Source organism: Onychomys torridus, chromosome 5 (genome assembly GCF_903995425.1).
Source record: "Onychomys torridus chromosome 5, mOncTor1.1, whole genome shotgun sequence".
In the NCBI taxonomy this organism is placed as follows: Eukaryota; Metazoa; Chordata; class Mammalia; order Rodentia; family Cricetidae; genus Onychomys; species Onychomys torridus.
Window position 1 is genome coordinate 101,067,218 of NC_050447.1, and position 20,571 is coordinate 101,087,788.

A 20,571-nucleotide genomic window follows, 5' to 3' on the forward strand; every position below is an offset into this window, starting at 1 on the left:
CCATTTTATGACAGATTTCCTAATGCTGAAGTTTATGGAAAAGAAGGAGAGTATTGCACAGGATTATATATCTTTATTTCTGCTTCAATACAGACTTTTCGTCCAAGAAGAAAAATGGATACTAAGCATGCATGCAGGAATGACCCCAAATCTACATTTAGATAGATATATCTGCAACATGCCACACTTCATTCTTCTGGTTTGAAACCTGACATTATGCCAAGGCAATTAGGAAAAAAACTAAGGTATTTACCAAGAAAGCATCTCAGGATGGTATTCCTTAGTGAAGATTTCTAAGTTCCCATAAGAGCACAAATATTGATGATCAACTGAAATTAAAAAAAAAAAAAAAGGTGGAGAGATAACTCAAAGGTCAACAGCACATGTACTGGCTTCTCAGAGGACCCATACTCTGTATAAATAAAACACTGATTGGCCAGTAGCCAGGCAGGAAGTATAGGCAGGACAAGCAGAGAGGAGCATGCTGGGAAGTGGAAAGTTGAGGCAGAGGGATGCTGCCAGCCACAGTGGTGAGAAGCAATATGTTAAGATACTGGTAAGCCACAAGCCACATGGCAACTTATAGATTAATGGAAATGGGTTAATTTAAGTTATAAGAATAGTTAGCAAAGAAGCCTGCCATGGCCATACAGTTTATAAGTAATATAAGTCTCTGTGTGTTTACTTGGTTAGGTCTGAGTGGCTGTGGGACTGGCGGGTGAGAGAAATTTGTCCTGACCTTGGGCCAGGAAAACTAGCTACAGACCCAAGTTCAGTTCCCACTCCCACCTGTAACTCTAGCTCTAAGTCATGTAACACCCTCTTCTGGAATCTGTGCTATTTGTAGTCATACATACACCTATACTCAGACCGACAGACAGACAGACAGACAGACAGACACACACACACACACACACACCACACCACACACACACACACACACACACACACACACACAAAACACACAACACACACACACACACCACACACCACACCACACACATATGTGTAGCAAAATATTTAAAAATTTCTTTAAAAGAGGAAAAAGGAAAACAACACAAGAAGATATTTGGTAAAAAAAAAAAAATCCTGCATCTGTCAGTCCATATTCAGTAAATTCAAAACTAAAGGTCACAAACTGATTCAGATGCATGAACCCCAAAATTAAAGAAAGTCATCAGCAACTTCATTATTATTCACTATAATAATATTACTTAGGTAATCTCTAGAAGATTAATGGAACTTTTGAGTCCATGGAAAAATGCATTTTTGTCACCTTGCCCTAGTGTGGTTTGGGGTCAGGAGAGGCAGATAGGTCATGAGTTCATAACAGTTTATCGATATCCTCCCTTTGAGTGGAGATGAATGGCCAGAATTGTGGTTGATTGCATTGTGTACTTGCCTCTCTCTCTGTGTGTGTGTGTGTGTGTGTGTGTGTGTGTGTGTGTGTGTGTGTGTGTGTGTGCATGCACGGACATAAGTACTTTTGTCCTAAAAATGACTGGGCTCCTTCAATAAATAAACTGTGGAAGAAATGGGTGATTTCTGGTTCTCCTTAGATATGAGTACACATAGACACATCTTCACTACCATTTTTCTATCTTCACAAGTCTTCCCATTATTCAAGCAATAATCCTTCCCATATTTAACCTAATTTTATTTTATTTTTTAATTTTATTTTTGAGCTGAGGATCGAACCCAGGGCCTTGCGCTTGCTAGGAGAGCGCTCTACCACTGAGCGAAATCCCCAACCCTTAACCTAATTTTAAAAGAGTGTCTACTATTTTGGCATTTAGTCCCTCTAAGTTTGTTTTTTACTATACACATTAAGGGTGAAAATACAAATTCACATACTAAAATCAAGAGATAAACATATGAAACTATGTGTTATAACCAAAAGTTATAACCATCATACATGTCACTTTTAAAGGGAAACAATATTTTGTGAGATAGTAAAAATCCTTTGAAAGGGTTCAGAATGTTAGAGGCAACAGAAAAGCTTGCCCTTTTAAGCTTTCATCCACATTCCCTGGTCCTTAGTGCATAAATTTTGAAGCGTTTAATTCACCCTATAATCTTAAAGGAGAAATTTTATAATCAGTGTAGTTTCAAGCTATTTCCTAAATTAAAAGTCAGGATACATGGTACAGACTCTGAAAAGAAGTAAGGGTAAATTTTGAAGGAATCACCTTCTATAAGTTTTACAGATTATCTACCTCAAACTGCACTCTCATTTCCTTTTGCGGTAATTAATCAAAATCCTTCATTTCTGGCCAATATGTCTTCCTGAATATGAATAAGAAATAAAATACCATTTGATGTTTAAAATTACAGGGGCAATCTTAATGACGGAAATAGATGATGGGGAGGGGAAGAGGATGCCTGATTATATATATACATGAAGTTGTCAAAGGTTTATAAAGCCAATATCTGCAGATGGGAAAGCTGTGGTTCTCTCAGACCTTCTTTGGTGAAGTGTGTTCCCAGAAATAATCACCACCATGAACAGCCAGGGGCCAGCCCGGAAAGGTATGTGCTGCAGCTCAGTGAATAATTTGCTTTCTCAGTATTCTGGAGACGTATGGGGGTGTGCAATATAAAAACTTACCTAATTCAGGTTTCAACTTTAGAGAGGGGTGGGGAATAACTGCTTTTCTCCAGACATGGTATAACTAAAATCAACATGGACCCAAGACAGCTGTGGTGCTGTACAAAATAATTTGTTCCCTTATTCATGGCAACAGATAACAAAAATACAGAGTTAATTAAGTTTAGAACAAGGGTGGTGGAGTTGTTAATTTTCCACAGAAGGAGTTGGGAACATCATGGGACACTCACCTTGTAGTCCAGCTACTCATCATATGCATCACTACCTATTCTGATGTCAGTTTCTCACAGATGCAGTTGTCTTTTCATTAACAATAGAGTTTAGAATACTATCCTATTAAATGATTTAGAATTTATTCATAACTAAGTATAACAGACTATTATATCATTGGCTTTCTAATGGGAGAGATGTGCTTCTTCCTGGGATATCTAGGGATCATTAGTGCTAACATAATTGAAGTAAGAAAGGAAAAAGGAGGTTGCTACTCATAGCTAATAGGTAGAAACAGTGGATTCTCTGAAATATCCTTTACTGCAAAACAATCCAATTCACAAAGTTGGTGTTGCTGGAATTGAGAACTTGTACTGACACAAACCACAAGAACATTGGGTCCACCTGTCAGACTCTAGAAAGAATCAAGAAATATTTTCTTGATGTCAAATATCTATATAAGTTGGTCAGTTTAAATAAAAAATCTTCAGTGATGTAGGCATAATGCACATAATGATAATAGGTGTATGTTTTATACTGCTCTAACAATTTGGTTGAAGCCGAACGACATTTCAATAGAAAGAAAAAAAAAAAAAAAGAATTAGGATGCTATTACTAACTAATTACCTTTACTTTCTTAGTGTCATTTAAAGAAACAAAAGAATTAGAAGCACCATAAAATTTGTTTTGTAACATGTATAACAAACCCTTTTTCTATTTTAATCTCATCTTAAACTGAAAACCCCTCAGATGATAGTAAAGTGTACTCAGAGTTAGAGAATATCTATGTAATAAGTACTATACCCAAATAGCATTTTAAGTTTTCTCTTAATAGTTTATTTAGTAATATCATATAGTAATTTCCTTAGAGAATGTGACTACCCAAGACCAGAAGAAACTACCAAAACATGAAATTGTCTTAGGAGAATGACTTAATACAGTAGTTTAGACTGATTTATGCTCAAAGCAATTGCTAAATGCACAAGTACGTCTGAGCAAGATACAAAATGGCAAGAGCCATCCTACTACATCAAGCTACATGTCTGTGAAAATGTTAACATATAGGTAAGCATGCAACATGGAAGACAGTGAGTCTTCCTTCCCCAGAGAAGCAACCATACATGTAAAGGGCTGGAGACAGATAAGGTTTTGCTTCACTTTAAAAAAAAATCATCTCACACTGGTTCCTGTGTTTACTTAGCAGGGACACTCCTGCTACTCGTGATGTCTAACCTGCTGTTCTGCCAAAACGTGCACCCTCTGCCAATCTGTCCCAATGAGAATTGCCAGATGTCCCTCCAGGAGCTGTTTGACCGGGTGATCATGCTTTCTCGCTACGTCTATAAGCTGTCTACAGATATGTTCATTGAAATTGTAAGTACTTCACTCAAATCTGGCATCTGTTCAACTTAAACAATGATCCAAACTTCAAACACTGCATATTCACAGGAAAAACAAATGTTAGCTGATAAAAATTGGAACAAGAATGAAGCAATTTCATGAAATTTTAAAGATTCACAAGAGTGAAATGATTTTCAGGTTTTTTTAAAAATCACCTTTCTAAACTTAAAATAGAGATGTAAAGTAAAGCCCTTGGTGTAGTTGGGGAAGACTTCTAAATTCCCAGTCTTGCATGTGTGGGTTCAGGCTCCAGGGGCAGCATTTTTCACTTAGTGCTCTGTAGATGCCCAGTGAAGGGGAACAGCATGGAAGGAGTAAACTTTGAGGATGCACTAGAATTAACCTAAACTGAAACCATATGAAGAAGGGAAAATAAAAATAATCACTGCCCAGACATCCCAAATGCTAAGAGTCATTTGTTAAAACTTTCAGAGCATGGTTTCAATTACAGTAGGATGGCTGGTTCAGAAGCAGAGAAAGATCTCTTGCTGATGAAGGTCTTTTAAAGGACTTATGTTATTTCTTTGAGTTAGTCTACAGGGCCGTTGCCAGTGGTAGTACAACAGTGGGTATTCAGAAAGTGACTCATCATTAGCAAAAAATATGAATTCATCATGTTCTCTGTACTCACTATCATTTCTTTCAGTTATTGACTCATCATCATTTACTTTTGAAATCCTCCTAGAAATTCTTCTAAATTTTCAGTTTTACTAATTTTTAGTTTGTAACTATATTTTATACAATAAATAAATAAGAAATTATACAAATGATTGAATATTAATTGCAATTTATATTTTAAATAACTTCTATTTTGTTATTCATTGCTTAACATTTTTCTGTTTCTTTTTTTTAGTTTTTCAAGACAGGGTTTCTCTGTGTAGTTTTGGTGCCTGTCCTGGATTTTGCTCCGTAGACCAGGCTGGGCTTGAACTCACAGAAATCTGCCTAGCTCTGCCTCCTGAGTGTTGAGATTAAAAGCATGTGCCACTGCTGTCCAGCACTTAACATTTTTCAAAAATGTGTGTCTAGTGTTTTGCAGTTTACTTTTTCACAATACACACAATTATGTTCAGCATTTATGAAGAACTTTGTACTGTACAAATATATAGATTCAGAAACACTTGAATGAAAAGTTGTGTTTTATAATAACTACTTAAAAAGAATCATATCAATCTGAAGTCATGGGAAACAATAAATAAAGTAATATAGATAACACATACTATGGTTCAAATTTGGTTCAAATATGAGAAATAACACTTAAAAGATATTTTTATATTTTAGGTATTTTTAATGTTTATTTTCTGAATTGTAATTCATAAGAAGTTGGGACAAAGAAACAAGAGAGTATAGAATAGGTTGGAAGAGTAGGCATTGAATGTAAGAAAAAATTTGCATATAATTGGGAGATAAGTAGGAAAAGGGTTACTTACTTCCTTAATTTCAAGTGTTATGCTAATTTAAACTTAAATATACACCCAAGTGCTTTAATATTCTGGCTATATATCTTTTTAATTCTTAAACTTTACTAATGGAATTTTTGTATCATTTCCAGGATAAACAGTATGCTCATGACCATGAGTTTATTGCCAAGGCCATCAATGACTGCCCCACTTCTTCCCTGGCTACCCCTGAAGACAAGGAACAAGCCCAGCAGGTCCCTGTGAGTCCTCACCGTGTTTTATTCCCAACATAATTGAGGTAGTGCAGAGTTTTTGGTGTTTTCCAGGTTATTAGAGCACTGAGATAGGTATAGTAATCATGCATTAAAAAAAATAAGAGAGCAGGAAGAATGATTTACCAAAACAAATATACATTGTAGAGTGGGTAAGAGTATAATGCCATACTTAATAACTTTGTAACAGAGTCATGAGCTGTCCATGAAGATGACCTTGCATATGTTATTCTGTAGGAAACTTTGAAATGTTCTCATGGTCATGGATAAATTAACATTCATACATATATAAGAAATGCAATCTCAGTTGCATTTGTTCTGTGTTTCAGGAACTGCTCCATTGGCAGCATCCATTACTGATCACTGGAATTTCTCCTCTTACCTTTTCATTCTCCCAGTTCTACTTCCACTTCTCTAACAACATCTGGATTCTTCCCAGACTCCTTTGCATTCTTCAATGACTTAAGTGAAAGTCTCCTCATCAAGCAGTATCTGAAAAATACTTTATTGTGCTTCTCATAGTTGTGACTGGGGTCTCTTATAGCAATAGTATCTTAATATTATATCAGGTCTAATCATTAAGTTTATAAACATTGTCTTAACCAATCTCAACATAATTGAAATCAAGATAGATACACAAGATAATTATGCCAGAGAGAAGTCAAAGATATACTTTGTCTCAAAAAAGTTTTGGGCTCCTGAGTTAACACCAGTGACATTTATCTTTTCTAATTCAATCAATCAGTCAGTCATTCTCTCTCTATATATATATAGTACATTTATATATAAATGTATGTGATTATATATAAATTTATGTGATATATATATATATATATATATATATATATATATATACCAAAGTACAATATTTTCTCTACTTTATTAGTCACATTTGAGTTCTTGCTAGTCTCATTAACATTATAGTGATAATTGAAGAGAAACTGAAATCACAGGATGAGGGACCAACGGAAATATTTGGTGAAAGATGCCCCATTGCTATACTCTCCACAAAGCACACAATATACATTGCTTCATTTCTTCCTTACAAAAAGCTTCGTGTTGCAATTTATTATTATTTCACTGTTGAGATGAGGGACTTGGGCTCCAAGAGGCAATACTGCATTTGTAGCAGTTTCAGTACTAGTAGACAGGAGTGCTGGCTTCCTCTGACTCAAGCTCTCACTCTTGCTAACGTACTTTCATGCTCCCAGGAGCCTATGTTGTCAGCACCACTGGTCCTACTCCTTTCCCTCATGTGCTTTATACTTTTCTATTGTAACATCCCTTGGATTACGCTCTACCCATCATTCCTATTACCATTTGAGTACATAACAGACAGCTGTACAGTAAGTATTTCGAACCAAGGATGAGTTTAATGTATTATCTGGGGAGTGAGCTAACATTGGTTGTTCAAAACTCCACTGTGGTTGTCATTCATACTTTTATTTAAATACAGTGCTCTGTCATTATTCTTCAAGTATGCAAACCAACCAATGGGCCACTCTTCTTGAAGTGATGGAAAGGGAGTCATGCTCTTCTTATTGTGTCTTTCTTTTAACATTCTAAAGAAGATAAAAATAATATAGTCACATTATAACTAGTCTTCTTCATTAGTGTGAAAATTATTTGGGCCACTAATCATTGATAGGGGTGGTATCTATCTTGCTTGAGGTCTTCCTTGAAACTGCTGACTTCTTGTACCTATTGAGTGCCACCAAAGCTTTGATTTGTTATGGACGTACACAATAATGAAATAGAAAAACTTGACCATGAGGGCAGATGGTAGAATTTCATATGGATATCAAGCACAGAGAATTTGTATCTTAGTAGAAAAACTAGTAATTTAAATGCTAAAGAGATATAACTAAATTAAATTCTTTCCATGGAGTATGAAGATCTGAATTTGATCCTTAAACCTTACTTTAAAAAGCTAAGCATGAATGTAGCTGGGCAGGGTGCTGAGTGCTTTTAATTCCAGCACTCAGAAACAGGTGGATATATGTTCTAGGTCAGCCAAGAAACAAACAAACAAACAAACAAAAACAAAACAAAAAGCCCACAATGGCCACCACCACTGCCAACAACAACAAACAAGCAAATAGAACCTGAGGTTGCATGCTTGCAGTCTCAGCTCTGGAAAAGTGAAGATAGTCTAGCCAGTCAGTGTAGGTTACTGGGAAATTTCCAGTCTAGGGAAATACCATGTCTCATAAAATAAGATGAATTATATCTGAGCAATGACACCTAACTTTGTATCCTAGTCTCCAAGCCTCCAAAAGACTGTGCATACATACTACACACACACACACACACACACACACACACACACACACACACACACACACATATATATGTGCATAAAGAAAAGTAGTCATTTAAATAATACAATTTTTGTTGAATTTTCAATGTATATGCCAATAGTTAAATTTTACTTCTCTATACATTTGTTGTCTAGAAACATATTAATACACACAGTTATAAAAATAAATATTTAGTTCCACTTTTATGGAGAAAAGCCATATGTCACTAACTCTGCTGTATTTATTTCACTTGCTTTAATTATTATTCAACATAATTGATTAGCCGGAAGTCCTTCTGAACCTGATACTGAGTTTGGTACACTCCTGGAATGACCCTCTGTTTCAACTAATAACTGAAGTAGATGGTATTCATGAAGCCCCTGAAGCTCTCATATCAAGAGCCAAAGAGATTGAGGCACAAAACAAGCGTCTTCTAGAGGGAATTGAGAAGATACTTGGCCAGGTGAGCACTTTCCGGAAACTTCATTGCTTTTCTCATTCATGCAAAATCTGATATCTACAATGAGAAACAAATTTTGAAAAAACTCATCTTTGCAAGAACAAAGTTTAGGCATTCTACATTGTAGAGTTCTGTTGAAGCAAGATCCAAATTCTTACTAGGGTAGATAGATTCTAATGTCTTTGAATCTTGGAATTCAACTACGGTATTCGTTAGGTGTGGCCTTCCCTATGCTTTTAACAAATCCACAAATGGCTTGCCTTTTCATGGGCACGGATGGTTAAACATTTGACAATGAACGAAAACAGACTATACAATTGACTAGATAAAGCTTTCTTGAAGAAATTCCATATATATATATTAATATTCTGGTTAGATTCCCCTTCTACAACTACACCAGAGAATTAAAGTGTAAAGGAAGGAAAAAGAAAATAAAACTCAAATTAGAAACCCTCCTGCCAACTTTGGCCCTCATCCATCGGAAACTGGAAAGATATGGATGGGTTACCAGTACTGTTCCAGAAACTCTCAAAAGGGGCACATTTTCTCTAAAATGTTCCTTATTTTATCCTGTGTAGAACAAAAGGCAGTTTATCCTATGTGTTGTTTCACTTGAGTTTCCTATATTAAACTAAAGTCATTGCATTTGATAGGTGCAAATCATTTGACAAATTTATGTTGATTTAGTATTTTGAATTTCTCCAATTTAGATAAGTGTTAGTGCTGGTGAAATTAATAGCTAATCAGCTTTCTGAAAAATCACATAAATAAAATACATTTGATGAAAGAAAGTAGTAGTACAGACACACTAATTGTTTTATATTTCTTCCTAGCTGTTCAGTGTATATGTTAACACATGACATATTTTTTGTAATTTCGATGAAAGAACGCACATCTGATCAATAAACAGAAAAATGCAAATGTAAATAAAACCATTAAAACAGCAACATACAACAATCTAATTTCAAGATATTATCTCCATTTCTGTGAGGCTACATTTTGACTTTGTGATTATTTCATAATGAGGCACCAAGCATATTCTTTCTCATTAAGGTTTCAAATGTGTGCAATTCAGTTCAAAACAGTAAGATGGCAAGTAATGCATTATCAGAAGCTACGACATGCAAAGTCGTTGAAACAGACAAGCACCTTAGATAAAAGCAGACACTCTCCCTTTCCCCATACCTTGGTAAAGGCTGAGGACCTGGTGGTTATCATCTGTCCACATGGACAAGACAAACTTCAGCTCAGACCACTTGGACCACTTGCCAAATACAAAACATATCTGTATACTCTGGTTCAATCTTTTAGATGGCTGACAGACTTGTTGTAGCCTGCTTAATTATGGCTAAAATTTTACATTGTTCTTTCCCCCAAACATGACTTCAACAATTAGAAGAAATAAGGATGTAAAAATGCTAATACATGAATTGGAATTGTCTGTTTTCTAACTAGGCCTATCCTGAAGCCAAAGGAAACGCGATCTACTCTGTTTGGTCACAACTTCCATCCCTGCAGGGAGCTGATGAAGAAGCCAGAGACTTGGCTCTTTATAACAAGATCCGCTGCCTGCGCAGGGATTCTCATAAGGTTGACAATTATCTCAAGCTCCTGAGATGCAGAATTGTCCATAACAACAACTGCTAAGCCCACATTCACTCCATTTACTTCTGAGATGGTCCTTAAATGTCTATTTCTTCAAAACTTCTGTTAGTATTATAGCTTTCAGTGCATGCTTTGGTGCAATGGGTCTCTTTAAAGAATAAAAACTAACTTTTCAAAAATGCCAAAGTCTGAAAATGCAATCTGTAAACATTTCATTTGTTAATTTAATAGAAAATACTACACTGACATCATCATGTTTTCAAATTTTGTCACAAGTAACAGGTTCAAGGCTTTAAATAATGCAAATTGCAAAGTAACTTGGAAGTATAGAAAATTAATATGGGCCAAGATTTTTAAAATTGAAGAAGGAAGTCACTATTAACAAGTCCATCTAGTCTTCCCAAAAGGTTGAAAGCTAGATCATTTTTTATGAGAAAAATTTCTAGTGTAGGGTTGGATAAATCAAGTGCTATGAAACTGGATTGCTTCTAGACAGTATACTATCAGCTAAGCAATCTGAAAGTGTTAGGATACAACCATGTATTATCCCTAGCTATCTCTAAAAACTGGCTTCAGCACTTCTCCTCTGCAGTCATTTTACTCAATATGATAAGGTGAAGAAGCAGGTTCAGACAGAATGATAGCAGATTACAGAAAATTAAGTAGTGCAGTGTTTTCCATACATACTGAGCTAATCAACTTGCTCTCAGGAGGAAAGAGTTGATATATGCTTTGAGAACAAACCACACTGTAGGAGACTTTCTTAAAATTTTCTAATTATTCCTAAAGAATGCAAATCGAATGACAAATTTTCCACTGTCTTGAAACTGATCACCATGTATAAGTTTCCATGACATTTCCATCTCCTACATTGCTTATTAGTGGAAAAATGCATCTGAAAAAATAATAAATCTAACACTTTAAAAATTTGTATATACAGTATCCTCCTATGAATGAGTACATACCATGTTTGTCCTTCTGAGTCTGGGTTACCTCACTCAGGATGATTTTTTCTAGATCCATACATTTGCCTGCAAACCTCATGATGTCATTGTTTTTCTCTGCTAAGTAGTACCATATTTTCTTCATGCATTCTTCAGTTGAAGGGCATCTAGGTGGTTTCCAGGTTCTGGCTATTACAAACAAAGCTGATACGAACATAGCTGAGCAAATGCCTTTGTGGTATGATTGAGCATTCCTTGGGTATATGCCCAAGAGTGCTACAGCTGGGTCTTAGGGGACATGGATTCCCAATTTTCTAAGGAAGCACCATATTGATTTCCAAAGTGGCTGTACAAGCTTAAACAAAGATGACTAGACTGCTACACAACTCCAGGGAGGCTACCTAGAAAACGGGACCCTAGGAAAGACCCAGCGATCACCCAATGACAGAGAAATGGATGAGATCTACATGAACAACCTGGACGACAGTGGGAGTAATGAAGGGCAAGATTTGAGGGAAAGAAAGCTTAGGGGAGCAGGAGATCCCAACTGGATCAAGAACAGAAAGGAAGAATGAGGAATAACAGACCATGATAAATGAAGACCACATGAGAACAGGAATAGGCAGAGTGCTCCAGAGGTCCCCAGAAATCCACAATGATATATCCTCTGTAGACTGCTGTCAATGGTCGAGAGAAAGCCTGATCTGACCTAGTCTGGTGATCAGGTGGCCAAACACCCTAACAGTCGTGCTGGAACTCTCGTCCAATAACTGATGGAAGTGGATGCAGAGATCCTTGGCCAGGCCCCACATGGAGCTCCAGGTGTCCAACTGTTGAGAAAGAGCGTGAATTGTTGAATCCAAGATTGCAAAAAGCACAGGGACAAATAGCCAATCGAATGGAAGCACATGAATTATGAACCAAAGGCTGTGGAGCCCCCAGCTGGATCAGGCCCTCTGGATAAGTGAGACAATTGAATAGCTTGATCTGTTTGGGAGGCACCCAGTCTATGGGACCAGGACATGTCCTTAGTGCATGAGCTGGCTGTTTGGAACCTTGGGCTTACACAGGGACACTTTGCTCAGCCTGGAAGGAGGAGACAGGACCTGCCTGTACTGAATCCACCAGGTTTAAATGAATCCCCAGGGGTGTCTTGGTCCTGGAGGACATGGGAATGGAGGTGAGGTGCTGGAGGGAAGGTGGGGGTGGGAGCGGGAGGGGGAGGACAGGGGAACCCATGGCTGATGTATAAAATTAAAACACATAATAAAAAAAATTGTATATATGTATACATCAGACATAGGAGAAGACATGCTTGATGTTTATAAATCAATTAAATAAATGGCTAGTGCATAGAGTCAGTTTCTTACCCAAGTGATTTTGGAAAAGAAGGCACGTGATGCTCCTAATCTACATATGCTTCTATAACTGTTGCTGATTTCACAGCAGAACTAAATGCATAGACCATATTATTGAAGGTACTGAAGAAAACTTAGCTGCAAAATTAAATTTAAAAAATTGAACTTATAGTGGTGTAAAACTTCCCAATCCTTGGAATGGCTTCCATAGTACCAAAAGTCATTATGTAGAATATTTCAGGATAATTATCAATTATGCTCAGCAACATGGTAAGGCAATCCTGGCAAAGTTTATCTGTTAATGAAGCAGTAACATACAACAGTTATAAACTGCAATCAGCTATTTGCTGATTTGATTTAAGGCTCACCTCATACAAGAAAATCCAGAGGTTATGTAAGACGAGTTGCTAAACTGTTTTATTAATAAAAAAAAAAAAAAAACCTGGAGCCAGATATTGGGGTTTAAACTGAGATCACAGAAATAGGGTAAGCCATAGCCAACCTCACCTCACTGACACCTCAGCCTCCAGAAAGAGCCACTTCCTGTATACTCAAGCTTAAATCCTTTCTTTCCCTGCCATCTCACTTCCTCTCTCTGCCCAGCCACATCACTTCCTCTTTCTGCCCAGCTCTGTCACTTCCTGTCTGTCTATACAGACCTTTATGGTCAACTAGTGTTGGAATTTAAGGCATGTGCCACCATGTCTGTCTCTGTTTCCAGTGTTGCCTTGAACTCACATAGATCTAGATGAAGCTCTGCCCCTCAAATGCTAGGATTAAAGGCATGTACTACCATTGCCTGACTTTTTAATTAGTGGCTGGCTTTTTCCTTGGATCTCCAAGTAAGCTTTATTTATTAGAGCAAAAATAAAATATCATCACAAGGTTATATCTGTAGATAGTAAGAAAAACAAACAGAAAGTATTAACAATGCTTGAGGAGGTCATGGTCTCCATCAATAAGGATATGATCATATTTTTGTTAAATGGATTTGATGTGCCTGTCAATGTGCTGGGCTAAACCTTTCTGTTCAGATCTGTGGGTTACCAGAACTGTTACATTAGAAAAAATTTCCAGTATTGATGGTTAAAGAAAGAGATTTGTGTTTGATTAAAATGTCTGGGATTATTGGCTGTTCCTGAGATAGGGTGGTCCATGATCCTACAAACATTGAAAGCATTTATTATCACTTGAATCACTCAAGAATCGTTGGCGAAAATATGACAGACATCAGGTCTTTAACTAAGGCAAAGTATGAGGGAATAAGTCTATTCTCCTGCCAATCTGGAAATGAGTAATTACGAAACAGAGATGGTGTTGGAGATTGCAAAATGCCTTGAAGCCTGTAGGTAACATGGGGAAAGGCAAAGAACACATAGAAATAGGACTGTGTTAAAGGTAAATAAGGTGTCAATACTCCCTGAAGGGAGAGTGTCACTGATCTCTAAACATTGATCCAATCTGTCCCCCAGCTCTGTTTGGCCTTGAGTATATCCATTTGTATATAGAGGAGGCAGAAAGTGGGATGAAAGCAGCAGTGAGGTGAAGTACCTTTCCTGAGATGGAGACCACATTGTGGTGTAAATACTAAGAGATTCAACTTACCTCTACTCAACCATACTCGTGTAAGTAGCCCTCCAACATGCTCTCCCCTAAGCTTTATCATGCATTATTTCATGAAGTCTTGTTTGGAGAACATATTTTCTATGGTGTGATCAGTGCTGTATATTTTAAGAACCAGTGCTTGATTATGCTTCGTCTGGAGACAAGGCAACAGAAACTAGAGAATGTTTTAGATTGCAATCGCTCAATCAACTTTGAGGTCAGTGGTTTTCATTTTATTGATAGACAGGTAAAACAGGACAGTGCTACTGGTGTTTAAGGGGTACCTTCCTTCTTGTAAACATTTTCCTTTGCATAGTCTCCTTCTAGAACAAGAATTAATGCAACTCAAATGACCAATTTGCATGACTGAGAAATTGTTCTTTGTAAAGAATACAAACTTCAGTGGTCTAACTGAATCTACAAGATTCAGTGGTCTAATTCAGCTAGAGAAAGAGGAAGTTTTAATTATGTTTGGTCAGCAGGACTTGGATATGTATTTGCTTTCTTAATATACCAGCCTGAATAAGCATCATTTCTGAAACCTAATGTAGATAATGATGGCAGGTTTGTGTCTTTATCAATTTAGAATATGTCAAATGACATGAAAAAAAATCGAAAAGCATTCTTGAGTAATAATCTTAACACTTAAAGGGTATTTATAAAAAATGGATTAGTTACAGCTGTCAAGATTATCTACTGAAATGGAAAGTGAGCATAAAAATCCTAAGACTTTCAGACATGTGGAGACAATGACTTGAAGAAACTGGAGTAGGGTTAATTAAAGCTCCATGTGTTTGCAAAGTTAGGAAGCTCACCTTAGCAAGCCCCAACTGTGGACAATTTTGTGGTTCAAGCTGTGTACCAGAGAAATGTATTTATTTTCCTGTATTTGCCTAGTTTAAAAAGCATATTGACTCTTCTGCTACATCAAACCAAATCATGTAGCAGAGGCTCAAAGAACAGATAACATTCTCAGACAATTTAACTGTTGAAAACTCAATTGAATAAATTATGTCATTTCATTTCTCCTAAAGCAGTGATGCGTCTGTTGCTGCTGTTGACAAATCTTCTCCTTTGGGAGCATGTGTCCTCCAAAACTAATCTCCTGTCCACTGAAGACCTGTATCATCATGTGGTTGAACAGGCTCATACCAACTATGATAAATCTGCAGATATATACCATGAGTTTGTAAGTTCCTCAGTTGCTTCTTGATTTTTCTCTAGTGAAGCCTTCAGAAAATGCTACTAGTTAAATCAAAAATCACCATTAACTGACTGTGACATGATAAAATTTTATAGGTAATAGAAAGAAGGTGATATTAAAATGTGAATCAGAGAACCTGGGAGGTTTTATAAAATCTCAAAGGTTTGTAAGAATGAAATGATTTTTCTTTTTTTATGCTTATTTGAAATGATTTTATTCTAATTGCCAAAGTTCTCTTGTTTTATATACTTTCAAATACAAATTTTATTTTATTTTTCTCCAAATTTTAATTTTGCTAACATTTTAAACTTATGTCTATTTTTTCCAAAAAAAATCTGGTTTTGATGATACAAGCTTTAATTATTAATTATCAATATGTTTTTGTTGCAAAACTCTTGTTTTCATTTTCCTTTATTAAGAAATTTTCTACACACTCCACATACTATCCACAGATTTCCCCTTCCTCCACCCTCCTACCCCCAGCCCTTTTTCCCAAGTCACCCTGCATCCCCACATTCAATTAATAGACTTTAGAAATAACAGCATAATTTGAACTTCCCCTTTTGATATTTGATCCCAAAAGTATTATAGGAAGGTATCAAGTCTTCTTTGAAGATCTGGTAGAATTCTGCACTGAAACCATCTGGTCCTGGTCATTTTGGTTGGGAGACTTTTAATGACTGATTCTATTTCCTTAGGGGTTATTGGACTTTTTAAATGGTTAATCTGGTCTTGATTTAACCTAGGTATGTGGAAAATTATCCATTTCTTTTAGATTTTCCAGTTTTGTGGAATAGAGGTTTTTGAAGTATGACTTGGTGATTCTCTGGATTTCCTCATTGTCTGTTGTTATGCCTCCCTTTTCATTTCTGATTTTGTTAATTCGGATGCTCTCTCTCTGTCTTTTGGTTAGATTGGATAAGGGCTTGTCTATTTTGTTGATTTTCTCAAAGAACCAACTCTTTGTTTCATTAATTTTTTTGTATTGTTCTCTTTGTTTCTATTTTATTGATTTCAGCTCTCAATTTGATAATTTCCTGGTGTCTGTTCCTCCTGGGAGACTTTGATTCTTCTTGTTCTAGAGCTTTCAGGTGTGCTGTTAAGTCACTAGTGTGAGATTTCTCCAACTTCTGTGAAGTCTTGGTCTTTTGTAGAAAGGTCCAGCCTCTGCAGAAATTCTTCAGTCACTCCTCTGAAGATGTTTAGTGTAGGAGAACTACACTGTAGTGAATTGTATGCACAGAATAAAAGTAAAACTATCTGAAACATGTAAATGGGGGGGGGGTGATACCCAGCTTCTCAGAAACTTGAAAATGCCAAGAAATATTGTTTAGCATTACTAGTGAGGAACATCTTATTCCAAAAGAGAGCCTGTGTAGAAGGGGAATCTGTCCTCCCTTCCTAATGGAGACACATGATCTCTGGGTTCTCTCAAGGAGGAAAATACAAGATAAGAAATCAGGAGAATTTGCCTTTAGATTTGTCAAGAGGACACATTTGCATTGTGTTTTTCACTCATTAGTGTTTCTCTCGTTCTCTGTTCTCTTAACAATCTCTCAACTGCATGGCCTTCCCAGAAACCCATTAGCCTTCTTTCTACAAATGTTCTCATTACTAGTATAAAATCACTTGTATTTAAAAAAAATACCCGAGGAAATATAATCCACAACTGATTACTATATGAACTTTAAATAATATTTTGTGCATTTTCCTTCACTCCTTGCTAAGTTTATCCTTAAACAAGCCCAGGTTGTTTTATTTTTGACTCTATCAACATTACTACATTCTACTTTCACCATGAATATGGTGTTACACAAACAAAAACATGGCAGAATTTTAGAGAAAAAATAAATTTATAATTACTAACTAAAGGAAATACATCCATTTGGGTCAATGGAAAAACAGGACATAAATTTGTAAAAATAATCATTATTCTATAACACTCAACACAAATCCTAGGGAAAGCTATACTTAAAACAGTAAGTTTTGTATTTGGAGGTTGTGTGGTTTTTAGTGATTGCTTTCCAAACCATAACATTTTAAAGGACAAAAAGATAAGAGAATATTAAAGAAGGGTTAGATGTTGGGAGATCAGTAAGCTAGACTGGATATCTAAAGGGAAGAAATAATGAGCAAATGAATTTTCATTTTTCCTGTGTTTTAATTTTTATGCAGTTCTTGTGTTTTTAATAAATACGTTTTATCTAGTACATTGATGCTATGGTCATATATGTTTTCATTCAATTCTCAAGTCCAATATATCAAATTGTATCATTTCTTCCAGAATGTAAAGTTTTCCAAAGCAAGTTGGTTACAGGACAGCATGCCCAGGGTGTGCCACACTGTTTCCATCTGGACTCCAGATAGCATTAAGCAACTTCAGGAAACAAAAGTAGGTTTCCTTCTTGATTTTCCCTGAAACAAGTAAAGCTTTACACAGCCTAGTTGTTCTGTATGTGATTACAGAAGCCAAATAGGAGTGATCTCTGATCTATAGAATGGAGGGAAAAGCAACAGTCAGCAAATAATCAAATACATCTCAAAGAGGATAACTTACACACTAGGCCAGCACAAACTTACATTACAGCAGATTCAGAAATTCCAAGGACAATTTTTAGCATCACCATGGTGGGATTGTTCTTATTACTTTCTGTGAAGCTTTGATATAAACTGGACACTTATACTTGAATATACAATTACCAACAAGTGCAAGAAATGCAGATACAGGAGTTATATAGTATAATACTAAAGGCTCCTCCTCCAGTAGCATGCTATCTAACTAACCATTGTGTCGTTTAGTTTCTGTTTTTAAGACTTTCTTCATCCCACTTCAGTTTCTTCATTATGGGCTACCTTCCTGAGTGTTCTGCCTTCTCTTATATCATAAGTGAAAATCAGCTATATAAGAGGCTCCTCTCCATACTGTATCTTGTTTTTCAGGATGACCCCTGTTTGCTGAGGTCTGTATGAGCCCATAGTTCTGTGTTATTATCTCTTTCCTCTGACTCTCTATGTCAAGCAGAGTTTGATTTGATTTACCACAAAAATTTATGTGTATACATACAATGAGGAGTCATGTAGATGGAGAGAAATATGGTGCTGAAAGCTATATTTCCAGTTATGTGTCATTGTTTTAACACTCTACCATAATATGTAAGTCCAAAGTGAATACATGAAAGGTCAGTTTGATTCATTAGTGTGGAAATTATTTAGACCACTTGCCCCTGACAGTGTTGGTATCTATGTTATGTAAAATCAGGTCCTGAAGACATTTACTGAGTCCTAGTAATCCTAGCTTTCTTGCAGAGTGGGTTAGGAATAATGTAGTTAGAGTTTGCCTGCCTGGTCCACAGTCAGGACAAATCTCTCTCACCTACCAGTCCCACAGTCACTCAGACCCAACCAAGTAAGCACAAAGAGACTTATATTACTTATAAAATGTATGGCCGTGGCAGGCTTTTTGTTATCTACTTCTCTTATCTTAAATTAACCCATTTCTATTAATCTATACTTTGCCACATGGCTTGTGGCTTACCAGTGTCTTTACATGTTGCTTGTCATGGCAGCGGCTAGCATTCTCTCCTCTCTGCCTTCCACTTCCCAGAATTCTCTTCTCTGCTTGTCCCACCTATATTTCCTGCCTGACTACTGGCCAATCAGCATTTTATTTATACAGAGTGATATCTGCAGCACTTCCCCTTTTCTTTTTTGTTAAAAAGGGAAGGTTAGCTTTCACATAGTAAAATTACAGATAACAAAACAATTATCAAGCAAGAATTACAGTTGCAATATTAACGAAGATATCCTATCTATTTTATATTTGTGAATTTAAGATTTTATATCTAACTTATCTTTTATCATAACTAAGGAAAATTATAACTATCTAGTGTTCAACCACATCAAAGACCTCAGAAGGATATAATATTACCTGAGAACTGGGAGAACGATGCAAGCAACTTTCAGGAGTCTTGCAGGGTAGACAGAGAGAGCTGGCAGCCTGGACAGTCACCTAATGTTCCTTTGTAAAGTTGGGGCATTTATCTTCAGCCCATAGGTCTAAGTCTCTATGTCAATTTTCTCAGTGTCCTGTAGAATGTCTGGCAGTTTCCTCTGTGAAGCAGGAACCTGAAGGACCATTTTGTCAAGCAAAGTTTAGTGGTCACCTTTCTATGGGTCCTGCATGTCCAGTCAATCAAGCAGTCCAGGCAAATGGCTATTTTTGCCAAGGTGAATATAAGATATGAAGGGTCTTCAATGTCCACCCTCCTCTCTGAAGTAAATTGGTGCTGCCAGGAGCAGACATGTCTCACTGTCCAGAAAGTCTAAATTTTAAAAATAGTTTAAATGCCATATTCTGTAGGTCTTTGAAGTATTTGAAGATTACCTATCTATCTGAAATATCTCCATGCATTCCTAGAAGATTTAACTAACATGGCTACGAATATGATTATCATAGGTGACTAATTATTAATCTATTTTTAATTATCCATTATAATTTAAAATGAGCTATACAAACCTAATACCTTAAACACAAGTAGAAATATACACACAGTATAACAAAATTAACTTCAAGTTTGTATCAATAGACTAAAATCTATACCAATGTAAAACATTTTAAACAAGTTGTTGCTCTTTAGAAGTAAGTTCCTTAATCTATCCTTTCATCTTATTATATCTATTTCATATCCCCTTTTCTTCTTTAGAAAGAGATCGCATTTATAATCAAACTGCTTCAAATAAAAATACTGTTTTTTTTTTCTGTCCCACATCAGAGGGCTCTTCTGATTTGGGACATAAAAATCTCTTAACCTTTTCTTTTAGCAATATGTCTGGGTTTAGAGAAGGAGTGAGCCAATTCCATCTCCAAAGCCAGCTTGATAATTTTGGGAATGTGGGTATAGTTTCTCTTACTACTTCCTGCTGGAGGGGGGCCCTGTATCTTATGGGGACATAAAGAAAATTTTAGGATTATTGAGTAGTTCGTGAGGGTAAACCTCTGAGCCAGTTGCCTTGAAACCATTTTGGATGTTGGATCATCTGGGCCATGGTGTCATTAGAGCCCTTTCAGGTGGTCTTGGCTGATCAAACCTGATGTATCTTAATCTGGAGGAAATCCACAGCCTCTGGCTTTCTGTGGAAACAAAAGCAGAGACTCTTTTCCAAAGCAACATATCCATATATCCAAATTTTGAAGTCAAGATACC

At 36.4% G+C, this 20,571-nt stretch overlaps 1 protein-coding gene across 1 annotated transcript; it reads left to right on the forward strand.

Annotated features, from left to right (window-relative positions):
- The first annotated feature begins 2,501 nt into the window (after nucleotides 1-2,501).
- On the forward strand, nucleotides 2,502-10,450 carry Prl (prolactin). The gene is made up of 5 exons (XM_036186874.1): nucleotides 2,502-2,529; nucleotides 4,020-4,192; nucleotides 5,772-5,879; nucleotides 8,475-8,654; nucleotides 10,107-10,450. The coding sequence occupies exons 1-5, from the start codon at nucleotides 2,502-2,504 to the stop codon at nucleotides 10,296-10,298; spliced, it is 681 nt and encodes a 226-aa protein (XP_036042767.1). The 3' UTR covers nucleotides 10,299-10,450.
- The last annotated feature ends 10,121 nt before the right edge of the window (nucleotides 10,451-20,571 follow it).

Bases quoted from the DNA above. Each gene is read 5' to 3' on its own strand.
- Prl (XM_036186874.1), top strand. From the start codon at position 2,502: ATGAACAGCCAGGGGCCAGCCCGGAAAG. The intron at 2,530-4,019 runs GTATGTGCTGCA...GTGTTTACTTAG, and splicing joins CCAGGGGCCAGCCCGGAAAG to CAGGGACACTCCTGCTACTC. The intron at 5,880-8,474 runs GTGAGTCCTCAC...ATAATTGATTAG, and splicing joins AACAAGCCCAGCAGGTCCCT to CCGGAAGTCCTTCTGAACCT.